We start from the raw sequence: 15,152 nt of genomic DNA on the forward strand, positions 1-15,152 counted from the left end.
TGAAGCCCCACAGAGGCTCATCGAGAGCAATGCCCTACCAGATCAGTCCATGGCAATCAGGAAGTATGGGTGTGGTAAGTCTCTAGGAACAGAGAAGCAGATAGGTGGGAACAGCTATACAGTCACGAGCTGGCAGTTATAAAAGAAAGCAAATTTGGGGGCCCCTCCCCTGATCCTGGAACACCTTTACCCCACTATGTTCAGTTGCTGAAGTAATTAAGAATTGCCTCTTGAGAAAGACCCACGATTCATCCAAATGGATGAGCCACAGATTTGGTGCCTGAGAAATAGTAGCACTGGCAAGATCTGGATATGATGGAAGGCTCTTCTGTGGCCTCAGAGATGATGTGGGCCAATTGTCTGCTCCATCTTTTCAGACTTCAAAGTCTTACACACCACGTCGATATCTGCTGTCTGGGTTCCCTTCAAAACCTCAGCATGGATCTAGCCTCCCAGGAGGGAGGGGAACTGTGGGGAGCACTAGGCAGGCCTCTGGAGGCAGAGCCACAAAGTGGCACCAGGAGCTACTCTGACATCCAGAGCCTCAAGGGCCTTTTAAATGATTGAGTATCTCTGGGCATCTGCAGAGGTGGGGACTGCGGGAAGTTGGTTGTGGCCCAGGCCAGAGGATGGCTGCTGCAGGACTAAACTGTCCAGGACTAAAGACACTGTGGCACTGCTCCAAATCCAGGAAGGAATGCTAAGGAGTCACTCCACATTCACCCCTGACCCACTCAGGATCAAGGACAAAGGCAGGCCACAGGCTAGAAGTGCTGCTCCCCAAAACTCAGGGAGGGCCTCCTGCCACAACCCCCCAGAGCCCATATTGAATGAGAACTCTAGTTCCCCTAGTCTTCATAAGGAAAAGCATGTAAGGCAAAGTATCTGTAAGGACAGGTGACTAGGGAAGATGGTTTTTAAGGAAGGAAAGTGAGAATTTAGAGAGGACTTGTAATAACTCAGAGAATAACTTTGTAAGATCAAGTGTTCAAGGCTGGAGACTCGGCTGTAAGCATTGCTCTCCCAGAGGACTCAGGTTCAATCTCCCATCCACATGGTGGCTCACCACCACCAGGAACTCTAGTTCCAGACCAATGTCCTCTTCTGACCTTTGTGGACACTGGGCACATACATGGTGCACAGATATAAATGTAGGCACAGGTTTTTGTTTTTTTTTATAAAATTTATTTTATGTATATGAGTACACTATAGCTGTCCTCAGACACACCAGAAGAGGACACCAGATCATTACAGATGGTTGTGAGCCACCATGTGGTTGCTGGGAACTGAACTCAGGACCTTTGAAAGAGCAGTCAATGATCTTAACCACTGAGTCACCTCTCCAGCCCTGTAGGCACAGTTTTACACATAAAATAAATCTTAAAAACAGAGTTGATAAAATGTATTTTATTTTTATCATCAGTTTCCCTATTCTTTGCTTGGCCCAGCACACCCGAAAGGTGGAACACCAACGTCTGAGACCACCAGGACCCACTCATGGGTAACTTTATGAAGAAGTTCTACTTTGAGAATTAGAAGCCTTATCCAGAACTCAAACTTCTCTGCCATTTCCTGAATGGTGAGGACTAAAGGTGCTGGCATCCGTGTTTGGTACAGTGCTTGGCACTAGACTCAGCAGGTGCCATTCACAAGACTTTCTAACGGGTCCACATGACATGAGCAACTGAGACGGTGGGCTGGGAAAACAGAGCGAGGAGAGTGGGTGAGGAGGTGGGCAAGACAGTCTCCATCCTCTGCCTTTTGCCGGGAGAACCGAAGGAGACTGTGCCTATCAGGTCCCTAGTTGGAACAACTAAAGACAGCGATCAGTGAAACCGAGGACAATGGGCAGCCTCACTCTGGAATGGAATTTCTCTGTCTCATCAAGAGGCCTGTCCCCAAGGAGGTCATTGTGAGTGAGAGCCAAGTCACACAAGGCCACTCCCCACTCCAAATTCTTTTAGCTCTCTGCCAGACAACAAGACAGACAACAGGGACAGAGTGTGTTTATGGGCAGAGCTGGGTAAAACAGGCCGGCTAGGAATCTGGAGCAGGGTCAGGAGGATGTGGCTTCCCATTGGCTGAGGTGGCACAATCTCCCTCGTGTTGCTGTTTGACATACTGATCCAACAGGGAAGTCAGCTGGACAGGCTGGTGCTGAAGCAGATAGCTGGTCTGGGCCGTGAGGTGAGTAAGCCCTCCTACCAGCTCCCCCTGTAGCTGGTCCAGATTGGGCAGCTTGGCATAATCTATGAATCCCTGTCTGCTGAGGATGGTGTCATCAACGCAGCCACCTGAAAGAGCATAGGGTCAGTGAGCTCCCTGCAAATGGCCTTCTTAAGAAGCATCATCCAAACCCAAGAATCTGATTCCCAGTGCCTTCTCCCTACTACTTTGTCTTAAATTCAGGGTCACATTTGTGCCCCAGCCCACTGTTGGGAAGGCACCCCTCTCCTCTCTCCTTGAACACATGCACAAACATCCACCAGAGTCTCACACTCCCTAACATCAGCGGCTCACAAACGTCTCTGAAGACAAGATCCTGGAGGGAAGAAATGGAGCTGCCATCTAAAGAACACAGCCGTACAACGCCAGCGATGGATGGAGGTGCGGCCTACACAACACTGTGGACGTGTCTGCTGACACGGCTCACTGTACATTTACAAACCAGGATGATGGGACACTGCACACTCTGTGTGGTTAGCAATGAAATAGTGGGGAAAGAAAATCAAGTGTGTGCTGGGGGCATTAAATACAGGTTCCTAGGAAGTCTCAATTTTCTGGGGTCACAGGTAGTCTTCTCTACAGAGTGAACCCCAACACACACTAGTCACAGCACTGTACCGCAGTCCTATTATCTGAGATACTTTTTTTCTTATCATTTTTATTTACCTATTAGAGGGCATGCACATCCACTTCCAGCACCACAGCACAGGTATTGAGTGGCACAGTCGGTCCCCAACAAACATGCTAACTCAGGCCTAAGTACCAGGCTCTGCACCACCCACCTACCTCAGCCCAGCTCTACCTGGCAGGGCAGCCCACTCACCCAGCAGCGGCAGGAAAGGAACGCTCTTTAAGATCCGCACCATTTCCTTGACCTTGGGCTCTTCACTGACCAGCAGCAGATTGTGTCCAACAAAAAGGGGTAGCAGGTTTTGGTATTTGGAATCTTCTAGAAAAGGCTTTAGGACCTGGGATCACAGGAAAGAATAATTAATGGCGGACTTGAGGAGGGGAAAGCCACATGCCTTAGTCACAGGCTGTACCAAGTGGAGTGCAACTCAAGGATCTGCTCAGCCCCCACCCACAGTTTAGGCTCTAGGGCAGCTTGTCTAGGCTGCCTCAGACAGATGCTGGAAGTACTCTGTGGGAGGCCCATTCAGCAGGCCTGAGGGAAGACAGGCCCGAGCCAGGGCCACCCTACCTGGCTGGGGAAGACTTTTATGAAGATCTTGTGTTTCCGTAGCCGGTGCCTCAGGAGAAGCTTGTCCTCTGCACTCAAGGCCACATTCTGGCAAACAGCTATCATTCGGTTGTCCCGAAAAGCTGCTACTATATCTTGACGTAGGAGGCGGATGAGGCCTGACTCCTGCAGCAAGAAGGGAATGGCTGAGGAGTTATGAAGGTGGTCTGGTATCCTCCCTTTCCCCGCACAGGCACTGGGGTGGTCAGTGATGCCCAGAATGTGTAACGAACTGGAGATCAGGTCAGGGAGCTGGACCTGATTCCTACAGCGTGGAATACCCCACCATCACTGTTCCATCTCCTCTACAGAACTGCAGGTTTCAGAGCAGAGACTGCAAACCTGAGAGCACCTGCCATTCTCCAGACACCTCATCAGGCAGCCTGTGTTACCAGATTTAACAAAAGTTATTTCATTATAGGCTGTAGTAATACAGGCCTGTAAAATTAATTCTAGCTACTCAGGAGGCTGAGGCAGGAAAATCAAAAGTTCAAGGCTTGCTTGAGCTACAGAGTTTTTAAAAAAAAAGGCTGAATTTTGAAACAGAACAAAAGGCTCTCTCTCAAGATAAAAGTTAAAATAAAAGCTCAGCTATACTTGGCGGCAGGCCACTTGTCCAGCGTGTGGTTCAATGCCCAGTACCACACACACAAAGCTACGTCAACTGTCACTCTCACACTGTGCCATGGGGAATGATTTTACCAATTTAACATAGATGACGGGGATTGGAAGATGGCTCATGGGCAACGGCACCTGTCATCAAGCCTGGTGGAAATGAGTTAGGTCCCTAGAACCCAGGCTTACAGTAACTGCCTTTACCTCTCCAGCCGAGGACTCCATTTTCTTTTTTCTTTTTTTAAAAATGTATCATGTGTCTGAGTATTTGCCGGCATGCCTGTGTGTACCCTATGAATGCAGTGCCCTAGAAGGCCAGAAGAGGGCATTATGGACAGCTATGAGCTGGTATGTGGGTGTTTAGGATCCAACCTGGGTCTTCTGGAAGAACAAGTAACTGCTGAGCTATTTCTCCAGGCCCTTGCTTTTTTTTTTTTTTTTTTTTTTTTTTGAGACAGGGTCCCCTTATAGTTCTAGATGATATGTAGACAAGGCTAGCCTGCAACTCATAAGCAATCTTCTTTCTTCAGCCTTCTGGGTGCTAGAATCGTAGGTATGTGCTGTTCCACCCAGTTGTTTGTTTGTTGTTTTGCTTGTCATACAGTGCAAACTGGCCCTGAACTCCCTATGTAGCCAAGGATGGCCCTAAACGACTGATCCTCCAGCTTCCATCCCCTGTATGCTAACATTACAGGCTTGTGACATCACACCTAGCTTCTTCCTTGTTCCTTTCAAAAGACAGAAGCGTCTATCATCCATCCTTCAGGGGAAAAATGGAAGCGTTGGCTCCTTTAAAACAGAAAAGGGCAGGGTGTGGTAGCTCACACCTGTAATCTCAGCATCTGGAAGGCTAAGGTGTGATCAATCACTTGAACTCAAGAACTGAGAAGAGCAGGGTCCTAACTCCCTGTCTTAAAAAAAAAAAAAAAGAGGCAGGCATGAAATTCCGCCCACAGACTTGTAAAGCTTCCAGATTCTTTTTGAGGAGACAAGTAAAAACTACAGAAAATGCAGAGTGCGATGCCAATGCAGAACCAAGTGTGTATTTTACTATAAAGGATCTGGGACGAGTGAGAGGCTCATAGTAAACGTGCCTGCTGTGTGAGCCTGACAATCTGACTTCCACCCCCAGGACTCACAGCAAAAAGCCTGATGTCTTCCCACATCTGCAGTCCCAGCTCTGCAGTGAGAGGAGAGAGCTGACCGGAGCCTGTGGGGCCAGTGTGGGTCATGCAGAGACTTTACGGGGTGTTAAGAGAGAACTGTGTCCTGAAAGTTGTCCTCTGTCCTCCACCATGAGCAGTGACAAGTGTACACAAACATTCATACACACACACAAACACACACATACACACACCACACTCTCTCCCTCTCCCCGAACCTTGGGTTCGAAATGGGAAAGTGAATTGTTGATTTGAGTAGCCGCAGGGCTTGGAGTCCAGCTTCACCAGCCCACCACCAAGTAACGTGCACTGAGCCGCCTTACCTCTTTGGGGGGGCTGGGAGGAGGTGGTAGGCATCGCGGGTCGACGGCAGGTTTGGGAGGAATATACTTAGTTATAGCCATTAGCTTCTGACGCTGAAAGTGCATGACTCGCCAGTGGCGAGTAACAGCCTTGGAGCCATGGCGCACATTCTGGAGGACAGGCAGCCAAGCTACAAGGGGAGACGGCAACATAAGATACAGCCCCTTGGAGGACCTCGCTTGTCCTCAACTGACAAAAAAAAAAAAAAACCCGACAACAACACCCCCACCTCCAGAGAAAGGCATGGTTCCCAGAGCTAGACATGGCACAAAAAATTTCTCTTCTCCTTTTAGTGGGTGAAGAGGCTCAATACCTTAAGACACTCTTTTCTCCAGGTTTTTATTTATTGCTGCTTTTTGCTTATTTTTAGACAGGGTCTCATACAGCCCAGGCTGCCTTGAACTCAGTGCCCACTCCACCTGTGTGCTGCCTTTAGCGATGCGGGTGTACGTCACTATGCCTGCTTTAAGTGTGTTGGGGTAAATACAGGGCTCCGTGTACACTGACTACAGATCTAGCTCTCTACGGGTCCTCCTATGTACAGCCCTAGAATTTTAAAAGACATTTTTATTTTACAAGATAAAATATTTTAAAAGTACAAAGGAAATGGAGAACCAGGAATAGTGTGCACACTGTAATTCACTTAGGAGGCGAAGCAGAATTGCCATTGTTCAGGGTACAAAACCACCTCAAAAAGCAAAAAAAAAAAAAAAGGCCTAAATTAATAAACAAATAAAACATATGAGGAAAGGATTGGAGAAAAACCTTCCCTTAAATGGCCAAATAATAAATATTTTAAGTTTGGGGGTTCATACAGTCTAACACTCAACTCTGCTAAAAGTAGCCATAAAGCCAGGCGGTGGTGGTGTACGCCTTTAATCCCAGCACTTGGGAGGCAGAGGCAGGTGGATTTCTGAGTTTGAGGCCAGCCTGGTCTACAGACTGAGTTCCAGGACAGCCAGGGCTACACAGAGAAACCCTGTCTCAAAAAACCAAAAAAGTAGCCATAAAAGCCTAGGCGTGGTTGGGGCTGGAGAGATGGCTCTGTGGTTAGAGTACTGTTTGCTCTGACAGAGAACCTGGGTTCACTTCTCGGCGCCCATATGATGATGCAAAACTACTTGTCATTCCAGGTCCAGAGGAGCTAAGCCCTCTTCTGACACCTGCAGGCACTAGGCAGAAATGTAGTATGCATTACATATGCAATCAAAATACACAAAATAAATTAATAATAATAATAGCCTAGGTATGGTGGAACATACACATAACTTACCACTCAGAAACAGAGGCAGGAGGGTGGCCCCAAGAGTAAGGCCAGACTAGTCTACACACTGAGTTCCACGCCAGCCAATGCTACATACACTGTGGGATAGTGCTCTTTAAAATGAAGACACAAGCTGGGCATGGTGATGCATGTCTTCACTCTTAGGCTTGGAACAGAGGCAGGTATGTCTCTCTGAGTTCCAGGCTGGCTGGGGACACACAGTGAGACCAGGTCTCGAGACAAATAAGATGTACAGAAATCACCCAACCAACCAGGAACCAGTGCAGCCACAAACAATATGTAAAGCAATGGGACCGTGCTCCAGTAAAACTTCAGTCATAAAACAGTCATCTGGGTTGGGACTGCAACTAAGAAGTACAGAACTGGTCTACCTGCCCAGCCCAAGGTTCCATCTCTAGGGTAAACAAGAAAAAAGGAGCAAAGGAAAGAAAGAAGAAAATACCACCATGGCCAGCCATACTTTAAATGTCAATCCTCGCTCTAAGCAGCAGTTGTTGGAAGCACAAGCACCTCCATCAAGCCACCAACATCAGCTTCGCCTGGGAACGTACACACTTTCCTGCCTGCCCTAGACCTGTGAAATCTGAAACTCAGTAGTGGGGTCCAGCAAGTCATATTTTAATAAACCCTTCCCATGATAATGATGAATCCATCCCATGGCTCTGAGGCTCCTATGACTTGAAGCAAGAAGGGGGTTAAAAACACATTACAACATCCTCGCAACTCTCCCAACACTTGTAATCTGAGTTCAAGATCAACCTCAGTCATGTGAGACCCCAACTCAAAATGCAAAATTAAGGGTCTGGGCGGTGACTCATCCAGTACAACAAATGCACTTACCACCAAGACTAACGGTCTGAACACAACCCTTGAAACCCTCCTATGGTGGAGAAGAGGCATGCAAGCTGCTCTCTGACCTTTCTGTGCCCAATGGCACAATCTTGGTGACAGGAAAAGCTTGGAAGGCCCCCTCAGCAACCAAGGAAATAACCCAAAGCTCTGAGCCACAGTGACTCTCTCATCCCTAACATAAAGACCAACAGTGTAGTTTCACAGGGAAAGGATCGGCTAGAAGGCTCCAGGGAATATGGAGAATTGCCAGGGTGAGAGGTTTTATGGTTAAGGGCCACAAAGCTTGTTATGAGTGCCTTTGGAATGAGATAGAACTGGATTTTAGGCCCTACTTTGTAACTTATTAGTGTTATTCATGCCCAGTCACTTAACTGGCCCAAACTTCAGTGCACTTATCTGTAAACAGGGGTTAATAATGCCTTCCTCCTGGGGCTGGAGAGATGGTTCAGCAGCTAAGAGCACTGACTGCTCTTCCAGAGGTCCCGAGTTCAATTCCCAGTAATCACATGGTGGCTCACAACCATCTGTAATGGGATTCGATGCCCTCTTCTGGTGTATCTGTACTACCATGTACTCCTATATATAAAATAAATCTTAAAAAAAAGTGCTCATTAAATGCCTAATGCATGCCTACTAACGTCAGACACCATGTCACTTACTAGCTGAGATGGATACAGTGCTGTTCTCTGTGAAGTTTAACAGATGAGACGAATGCATAGGCAAAACTAACTGAATGGATACAGGCAAAAGATATTACGGAGGCACCTGCTTTAGAGAGAAGACTCGAGTCTGTGTTTGGGCTAAGAGTTTAAGAAAGAATACACAAAATTTCTGGCAAGGACTCTCCGGGGTCAGGGGCAAGAACTGAGCAAAGGGTTAGAAATATCCAAATCGGGGTCCTGGGGTGTAGGAATAAACACTGTTTTTGTGACAGCGTTGCTGTGATTCCTAGTATTTTTTTGGGGGGGGGGGAGGGAGGGAGGCGGGGATTATTGTGGAAGATGTCACAGGCAGATAACTGGACCCAGTCAAATCAGAGATCCTGCTAGTGGCAGAGTCTCCGAGAGCTATCGAGGGTCAGAGATTACGGGAAAGGTCAGAAGGAAAGGAGGGAGGCGAGGGCTAGAGAGCGCCAGCCTGTGTGCAGTGAGGCTCTGGGCCACTCCTTACCCGCCCGGGGCGGGAGACCTCCTCGAAGTATCCCGGCCACCGCCGCAGCCATCGCCACAGGAAGTTCCCATGAGGGTTGCGCAGAGACGGAAGTAGCTAAGGATTGTGGGGCAGCAGTGAAAACACAGGGCCGGAAACAGTGGGCGTGCCGCCGGATGAGGCCGCTACCCGCATGCGTAGAGCGGGGCCTGTGGTGCCCGCTCTGGCGTCCAGTCTCCTAGCAACGACGCGAGACTTAAAGAACGGTTCTTTCCCCTCCTCCTGGTTCTTTCAGTTTAAGGCCAGTAAAGCCACGCCACACACCTGTATCTCCAGACCCTTCGTTCCCATTTTACTCTTATCTTCCACCGCACCCCCAACAATTCCCAGAACCCCCTGTCCTTGTCTCCTCAGTTTTCCCTCCAACCTGGGTTCAACCATCGCAACCGGCTAAGCTTCTCTGCTTGTCTTCGTCCACCTATCTGCCCCAAGCTGTTTATCTTAGATCATGCCAGGAGACGAGCAAGAAGGTGAGTTGACAGAACAGTTGAACAACAGTAAGGTCGGGTCTCCAAACAATGAACACAGGTGACAAAAGGCTCATCTTTCCCCAGCTAAGAATGCTGCCCAGAGAACCGACGGTGTCCACATCACTGAAGCCCTTATCACCAAGCGGAACTTGACCTTCCCTGAAGATGAAAACCTGTCAGAAAAGATGTGAGTGGACGGGAAGGAAAAGGGTAATAGAAAACAGAAACAATGAAGTTCAGGTTGATGAGCTATAGTGACTGTATAACTCATGTTTGTCTCCTTAGTTACGCCACGCACCAATCAGTATTACTTTCCAGTTGGTTTTGACTTCCGGAAGATTTTTTTCATACATCCTCAGCTGCCTTGGAGGTCACTGCCTCTTAGCAAACCCCAAAATTCTCCGTCCAGTTCCCAGTCTGGCCTCCCCACACTGTTGTTGCCCCATTGATTGTTACCAATGATAAATCCAATTACTCCCTGGTAGAAAGTTCCTCAACAACCTATTACAGCTAGAATAAAATCCAAATAGCATAAACCAACCTTATTTACAACCACATTCTACAAATGTGCAATTATGTTTTTTTCTTTAAAGATTTATTTATTTTATGCATACAAGTACACTTTAGCTGTCTTCAGACACACCAGAAGGCGTCGGATTTCCATTACATATATTCTGTGAGCTACCATGTGGTTGCTGGGAATTGAATGCAGGACTTCTGGAAGAGCAGCCAGTGCTCTTAACCACTGAGCCATCTCTCCAGCCCCGCCCCCATGTTTTTTTTTAATTTATTATGTATACAATGCATTACATCCTCCATGCCAGAAAAGGGCACCAGATCCCATTAAAGATAGTTGTTATGAGCCACTATGTGGTTGCTGGGAATTGAACTCAGGAACTTTGAAAGAGCAGTCAGTGCTCTTAGCTGCTGAGCCATCATCTCCAGCCCTTGTTAGTCAGAGCAGCTTGACATCACTTGAGAGCTTGGCTTGTTAGAAATGAAGAATTTCCACTGGGGATATAGCTCACTTGACACATTGCTAAGAACCACATAAAACTGGCTGTGGTGTAATCCTGGCACTCAAGAGGTTGTGGCAGGAAGAACTGAAGTTCAAGATCGTCCTTCTCAGCTACATAGAAAGTCTGAGGCCACCCAGGGCTACAGGAAGCTCTTTGTCTTTACGAGAAAGAAAAAAGGATACCCGTCTCAAACCTACTGAATTGGAATCCACGTCTTCCAGTACCCAAGGGATTCACAGGCACATGCAAGTTCAAGATAGGCTGGATTAGCACATGCATGCACTGTTTATTCTGCTTGACATGGCTTGTCCCCTTCCCCCTTCCTCTCTCATTGCCCCCTGCATTGGTCACCTCCTCTAGGAAGCTCCTGCAGCCCCCAGTCTGGAGTTGGTACATAACTCATGTACCCACTTTCATTTCTCGTTCCTGCCTCTGGCGTCTACTTTCATAGCTATCTCTCGGGTTTCCCTAATAATGATGGGCAAGGACCTAGGTCATTTGTCTGTAGGACACTCAGTAAATTTGGAAATAATAAGTATAAGGATAGAACAAGAGATTTTCCTTCTAGGATCATTCAAAAGGGAGAAAGGTTCTGCCAGGAGATAGAGTATTTCTGCATCTATTCTGACTCCAGCCTTGCCTCTGCCATCCAAGGAAAGCATCTCTTGTTCTGAATCTCCAGGAAGCATGAACGGCCATCTACCAGTTATCCAGAGGGCCCCTGTCAGCTTGTGCTTTGCTTTCTCAGTGCCACCACTGGAGAGCCATGCGTCTGAGACCAGCCAGTCTGATGACTTAGACTAGTGTCACAAAGCTTCCTTGACATCTCAAAACTACTCAGCCCTCTTCCTTTCCTTCCCTCTTCCCTCCCACCCATATCTACTGAAGGCCACAGGTGTGAACCCCTGCTCTCTCTCCTCCAGGTTTCACACTCTGGATGAACTGGAGACTGTCCGCCTGGATGGGGAAGGAATCACTTGTATTGGAAATTTAGAGCGCCTCCGGAATATTCACAGCCTCTATCTGCAATCGGTAATGCCCCCTTCCTCCTGCTTCCTGACCTCTCCCTGCTGTGAACCTAGTCTGTCTAATCTGAAAACAGCTGACCAGCTTATCTTCGTTTGTATTTCTGGTGTTTTGGCCAGGAGAACATTCCCCAATGAATCAGGAATTCTCCTGATTTGAAACTCTGTTTTCTGGTTGTGTAGTGGTGGCACACATTTTTAATTCCAGCACTTGGGAGGCAGAGTTAGGTGGATCCCTGTGAGTTTGAGGCCAGCCTTGTCTACAGAGTGAGTTCCAGGGCAGACATGACTACATAGAAAAACCTTGCCTCAAAAACACAAAGCAAAACAAACAAGCAAAAAGACTGATTTCCTACTCCACCTTATCAAGAGCTCCTGAACATGCTCTAGAATTGCTATCGTTCAGGTACTTCTCTTGGTCTAGATTCCAGACCTTCTAGACTGGAGAAGGTCCTCCCAGGCTCAAGCTTGTTTTCGTTTGGGGGTGGTGGCACATGCCTGTAACCCCAGTACTGAGGCTGAAGCAGAAGACTCACAAGATTGGGGTTACCGAGGTTACACAGGAAGTCCCAATCTGCCACACAAAACTCTTTCTTAAAATAAATATAGATCCAAATGTGGTGGTGCATGCTTTTGGTCCCATCACGTGGGAAGCAGAGGTAGGCAAATCTCTGAGTTGGAGGCCAGCCAAGGCCAAATTAAGTGACTGTGTCTATAAACAAACAAACAAACAAACAAACAAACAAACAAAGGGCTGGCAAGATGGTTCAGCACATAAAAGGGCTTGCTGCCAAGACTGGTAACTTGAGTTCAATCCCAGGACCCACATAGTAGGAGAGAACTATCCATTTGTTTGTTTTCTGACCTCTACGCAGATGTCCTCTTGAAACACACACACACACACACACAGCCATTAAAAATGTTTAAACAAGTACCCAGTTACCATTTGATACACCCTATGTCCTTTAGGTCCTTTGGAGGCTATGCAGTGGTGGTTAGGTGATCTCTAGCCCTTCCTAGGATAAATATAGCCAGAGCCCTTAAACTTCTCCTATAAAAGTCTTGTGGATCAATTAGTATACAATAGCCGTTCCTTCTAGGTTTGCAGACCCTCAAGGAGGCCTTTTCCATTTCCCTAGTGGCCCCTTGGTTTCCTCTTAGAGTCTCCAGTCCCTCTTTGATCACCTCATTGAACTAGCCCCAAGTTTACACATTAACCATTGACCAGAGAAAACAAATCATCTCTCCCCAAGGAAATGACATCCAGCTACTCAGTCAGGTTGAGTGGCCATTCTCCAAGTGTAATGGCTGCAGCTGAGCGTAGACATGGTCTTGGCCCTTCATCTCCTTCCAAAGACGTCCCACCCAGCTGCCTTAACTTGGTTTCCCCACCCTGGTTTCCTCCTGCAGAATAAGATCCGGCGCATTGAGAATCTGGCATGCATCACCTCCCTGCGGTATGTGGCACCAAGGCAGGGTAGGAGGCAGGAGGAGGTGGGGGGGGGGCGAGAAGCTGGCTACACCCCCTAGAACTGGCTTGGGGCTCTCTAAGCCTGGCTCTGCTTCCCTCACCCCACACAGCTTTAAGTCCTCATTGTCAACCAGCTGCCAACACAGGAAGCCTAGTACCTGGTGCCCTCTCCTCTTCCCTCCTCCCCCCAGCAGTCCTGTAGCTCAGCCTCCTCCTCCTCCTCTTCCCTCCTCCCCCCAGCAGTCCTGTAGCTCGGCCTTGTCTCTGTCCTCCTCTTCTCCCTTACAGCTTCCTGTCGCTGGCAGGAAACCAAATCAGGCATGTGGAAAACCTCCTTGACCTCCAGTACCTCCAGTTTCTGGACCTTTCTGAGAACCTGATAGAAACACTGAAGCTAGGTAGGGGCACCTGCCTCTGGCTCATGGACTGTGTCCTATGTGGGGTCCTCCCTCCTCTGGGCTCCAAGCTCCTTGTGATTTTTGCTATAGTCCTCGATGCTTGTCTCTCTTGGGGGGTGGGGTACAGAGCAGGCATGAGACCACATTCTTTCTGCTGTACAGATGAGCTCCCCCAGAGCCTTCTCATTCTCAACCTGTGTGGAAATCCCTGCACCAACCAGGATGGCTACAGGTGAGGAGGGACTAAGGGTGAGCTGAGTGAGTGTCACCTGTGCTCTAGGCAGACACTTCCAGCCTGCAAGCCATCATGCCTTCTGCCCCTAGACTGAGTCTGTCACCTTCTGGTCTGGTATCCAGCACCTTGCAGGAGCCAGCCTATTGCTCTTTGAGGCTGACCCCAGGCCTAAATCCTAAAGTCATTCCCATCGAGGTTTGGGCACTAAAGCACACATCACTGTACCCTCCCAGGTCCCACACCAGGGATGCCCTCATGGGTGCTTCTGCCTTACAGGAAGATGGTGATAGGAGCCTTGCCACTGCTCTTGGACCTGGACAAGCAGCCTATTCTGGAGCGGTGGACTTCAGATGACGAGGATAAATCCTCAGATGAGGAAGAGGAGTTTCCAGAGCTCAATGGCCCCTTCTGCGCAGAGCGAGGTGATGATTTCCACAGCTTGCAGTCTCCCCAGGCACACCCTGCCCCAGGAGACTGGGGGAAGCTCACTGACCCTGTCCCAGGAGACTGGGGGAAGCTCACTGACCCTGTCCCAGGAGACTGGGGGAAGCTCACTGACCCTGCCCCAGGCAGCTGCTCGGTCTGTGGAGTGATCTCTCTGCAGCTCTGCAGTCGCCTCCACTCCAGGCCCTTCATGTTTCCAGAGTGGCACTAAGGAGGGTGGAATGTGTGTCACCCTCCCAGCATGGCACATAGTCCCTGGGGTGACACGCTCACTTTCTATCAGCCTCAGGGCCACCTGCTCTCCACAATAAAGTGAGTGAGTGCCAATGATGTACCTCTGACGGAATCAGGGCAGGATCTAAGTAGGGGATGCCAGGGCTCATCCCTCCCAGTCCCAGCTCCATGCTCCTGTTCCTGGGATGGCAAGAGGTTTACCAGGGACATCCCTGAGCCCAGGCCCTTCTGCTGAGCCCAGGCCATACCTCTCCTCCCTCAGGGTTCTTCAAGGACTTGGAGCAGGAACTGCATCAGCATCAGGAACGAAGGCAGCAGGCAGCCCTGACAGAGCACTTGTCAAGGATGGAGACACAGCCTGTCCTCACAGACCTGCCCCAGCTGCCTGCCGTGCCCATGGCTGGGGACTGCAGCCCCACTGTCACTGAACAACAGCCTGGGAAGGAGTCAGCCCCTAAAGCCACCTCAACCCAGACTGCCTCTTCTACCAAGAAGCAGGTTCCCAGGAACCAGAAAAGCTCTGTCCAGGCAAGGAAGGGGACTCTGGCAGCCACAACCTCCAAGACCTCCCTGGCGGCAGCTCCCAGCACGACAAAAACTACAAACAAAAAGAGTGCAAAGTAACGCCTCTATGCACGAGCCTCCTTCTCAGACCCTGCCCCCAATAAAGCGTCTCTGGGCTTCGAGTGCTTCTCATGTTACACGGGCAAGTCAAGGAGTCAAAATCAGAAGGCAAAAAGACAAAAGGCAAAAGTCCATCAAAGAAGCTCAACCTTTTAGGGATGACCAAAAGGGCTGACATCTCTCTGGGCCCCCAGATGGCTTGCTGGTCCTCGAGTGGGCAAGAAGCAGGAGCACCTAACAGAGGTTGCTGTCTTATGGTGAGATAGCTTTGTGGTTTTT

At 48.9% G+C, this 15,152-nt stretch overlaps 2 protein-coding genes across 2 annotated transcripts; one reads left to right on the top strand and one right to left on the bottom strand.

Moving 5' to 3' along the window:
- Positions 1 to 1,391: 1,391 nt before the first annotated feature.
- Positions 1,392 to 9,005, bottom strand: Mrpl10 (mitochondrial ribosomal protein L10). Its single transcript, XM_028755057.1, has 5 exons — positions 8,915 to 9,005; positions 5,568 to 5,737; positions 3,428 to 3,592; positions 3,050 to 3,194; positions 1,392 to 2,294 (listed from the first exon to the last, which is right to left on the bottom strand). The coding sequence occupies exons 1-5, from the start codon at positions 8,964 to 8,966 to the stop codon at positions 2,038 to 2,040; spliced, it is 789 nt and encodes a 262-aa protein (XP_028610890.1). The 5' UTR covers positions 8,967 to 9,005; the 3' UTR covers positions 1,392 to 2,037.
- Positions 9,006 to 9,124: 119 nt separating this feature from the next.
- Lrrc46 (leucine rich repeat containing 46) lies at positions 9,125 to 14,935 on the top strand. The gene is made up of 8 exons (XM_028755172.1): positions 9,125 to 9,423; positions 9,508 to 9,610; positions 11,366 to 11,474; positions 12,878 to 12,924; positions 13,227 to 13,336; positions 13,499 to 13,568; positions 13,848 to 13,993; positions 14,512 to 14,935. Exons 1-8 carry the CDS (start codon positions 9,402 to 9,404, stop codon positions 14,871 to 14,873), a joined length of 969 nt encoding a protein of 322 aa, XP_028611005.1. The 5' UTR covers positions 9,125 to 9,401; the 3' UTR covers positions 14,874 to 14,935.
- The last annotated feature ends 217 nt before the right edge of the window (positions 14,936 to 15,152 follow it).

The sequence above is a fragment of the Grammomys surdaster genome, unplaced genomic scaffold, assembly GCF_004785775.1.
Source record: "Grammomys surdaster isolate TR1022 unplaced genomic scaffold, NIH_TR_1.0 126048, whole genome shotgun sequence".
In the NCBI taxonomy this organism is placed as follows: Eukaryota; Metazoa; Chordata; class Mammalia; order Rodentia; family Muridae; genus Grammomys; species Grammomys surdaster.

Excerpts from the sequence above, each read along its gene's own strand:
- Mrpl10 (XM_028755057.1), bottom strand. The coding sequence starts at position 8,966 with ATGGCTGCGGCGGTGGCCGGGATACTTCGAGGAGGTCTCCCGCCCCGG. Across the intron at positions 5,738-8,914 it reads AGGTCTCCCGCCCCGGGCGG|CTTGGCTGCCTGTCCTCCAG; the intron begins GTAAGGAGTGGC and ends CTCCCCTTGTAG. Across the intron at positions 3,195-3,427 it reads TAAAAGTCTTCCCCAGCCAG|GTCCTAAAGCCTTTTCTAGA; the intron begins GTAGGGTGGCCC and ends CTGTGATCCCAG.
- Lrrc46 (XM_028755172.1), top strand. The coding sequence starts at position 9,402 with ATGCCAGGAGACGAGCAAGAAG. Across the intron at positions 13,337-13,498 it reads GATAGAAACACTGAAGCTAG|ATGAGCTCCCCCAGAGCCTT; the intron begins GTAGGGGCACCT and ends TCTGCTGTACAG. Across the intron at positions 13,994-14,511 it reads CCCCTTCTGCGCAGAGCGAG|GGTTCTTCAAGGACTTGGAG; the intron begins GTGATGATTTCC and ends CTCCTCCCTCAG.